Genomic DNA, 1,522 nt, shown 5'->3' on the forward strand with positions numbered 1-1,522 from the left:
GTGCCCGGCCCTGCTCTGAGCTGGTCGCTTGCCTCTCACCTGTCTTCAGACACCACCCTGACCCCCTGCGCTTGTTAGGCCTCACGGTGGCTGAGCCTCCTGGGAGTCTCTTTTGCCCGTGATCTCTAACCAGACCTGTGAGTCCATGGATCCTGTGGGCCTGGAGACAATGGGGAGGGGAGTGCTGGGGGTCCTGGGGAGGTGAGGGCGGGAGGGTCCGCATGCGGCTTTGGAGAATCTGGGCCTAAGTCAGGGAAGGACAGTGGGTAAGACTGCAACCCGGGCTTGTGTTTAGGAACTGGGATTGAGACAACGACCCCGATGGGGGATATTTCTGGGCTGAGTCTCCCTGACTGACCTCTCCTGTACCCAGGCCCGCCATGTCGGCTGCGCCCGGTCTCCTGCGCCAGGAGCTGTCCTGCCCGCTGTGTTTGCAGCTGTTCGATGCGCCGGTGACAGCAGAGTGCGGCCACAGCTTCTGCCGCGCCTGCCTGAGCCGAGTGGCCGGGGAGCCGGGGGCGGACGGCACGGCGCCTTGCCCGTCCTGTCAGGCACCCACGCGGCCGCAGGCGCTCAGCACCAACCTGCAGCTGGCGCGCCTGGTGGAGGGGCTGGCACAGGTGCCGCAGGGCCACTGCGAGGAGCACCTAGACCCGCTCAGCATCTACTGCGAGCAGGACCGCGCGCTCGTGTGCGGCGTGTGCGCCTCGCTGGGTTCCCACCGCGGCCACCGCCTGCTGCCCGCAGCTGAAGCCCACGCGCGCCTCAAGGTGCGGGGCCCGGCGGGTCGGTCAAGGGATGGTGGATGGGGCAGGGCCCATGGGGGGTTGCTGCATTGATTGGTCTCTGAGCTTCAGGGCCCCAGGCGCCAGGTGTTATGGGGGACGCGGGAGGGGGAGGCGGCTGGGGAGTGCGGGGCTCCCGAGCTGAAGGCGGGCGGAGAGAGGGAAGCTTTGAAGAGGCGCTCCGGGCGGGCCCTGGTGGGACTGGCTCGGCGCAAACCTAGATGTTCGGGCGCCTGGGCGCGCAGCTCGGTGCGCAGGCCCAGTGGGCACCGGGATTCAGTCAGGGCTGTTCTACCGGTTGGAGCTGTTCGTCCTGATCTCGAGCAGCGCCCACACAGCTGTGCGCGCCGAGGTTTGCGATCCCCACGGGGCCGGAAAGGGCCTACACGTTTGCAAATGGAGACGCAGGCGCACACGGGCGCGCCCACGCCATACGCGAGGCCAGGCACGAGAGGGTAGGTGTCCACACAGGCCAGGAAGGTTTGTCACGAAGGTTTTATTGGTGCAGGGGCAGAGCGAGGGGCGGGGCGGGGGCTGGAGGCGCGCAGCGGCCGCTGGTCCCGCGGTGGAGGCGTGGCCGTGGTCTCAGGACTCGGGTCGGCGGGCTTCAGCGTGGTCCCAGCCCCCGCGCATCAGCACTGCCCTTCTCCGGCCCGGACTCCTAGAGGGGCAGACGCAGCCCTCAGGCTCCCGCAGGACCAGCCCCCCTTCCCTCCCGGTCCGGCCTCCCGTCCAGC

At 68.8% G+C, this 1,522-nt stretch overlaps 1 protein-coding gene across 1 annotated transcript in view; it reads right to left on the bottom strand.

Annotated features, from left to right (window-relative positions):
• Positions 1–1,370: 1,370 nt before the first annotated feature.
• Positions 1,371–1,522, bottom strand: part of LOC102440669 (pyrin domain-containing protein 1) — a 1,146-nt gene continuing 994 nt past the window's right edge. The window contains exon 2 of the mRNA XM_023746880.1: positions 1,371–1,446. Coding sequence (XP_023602648.1) covers positions 1,371–1,446 — 76 coding nt within the window. The remainder of the gene's footprint in view (positions 1,447–1,522) is intronic.

This window comes from Myotis lucifugus, unplaced genomic scaffold (assembly GCF_000147115.1).
Source record: "Myotis lucifugus unplaced genomic scaffold, Myoluc2.0 scaffold_753, whole genome shotgun sequence".
Taxonomy (NCBI): Eukaryota; Metazoa; Chordata; class Mammalia; order Chiroptera; family Vespertilionidae; genus Myotis; species Myotis lucifugus.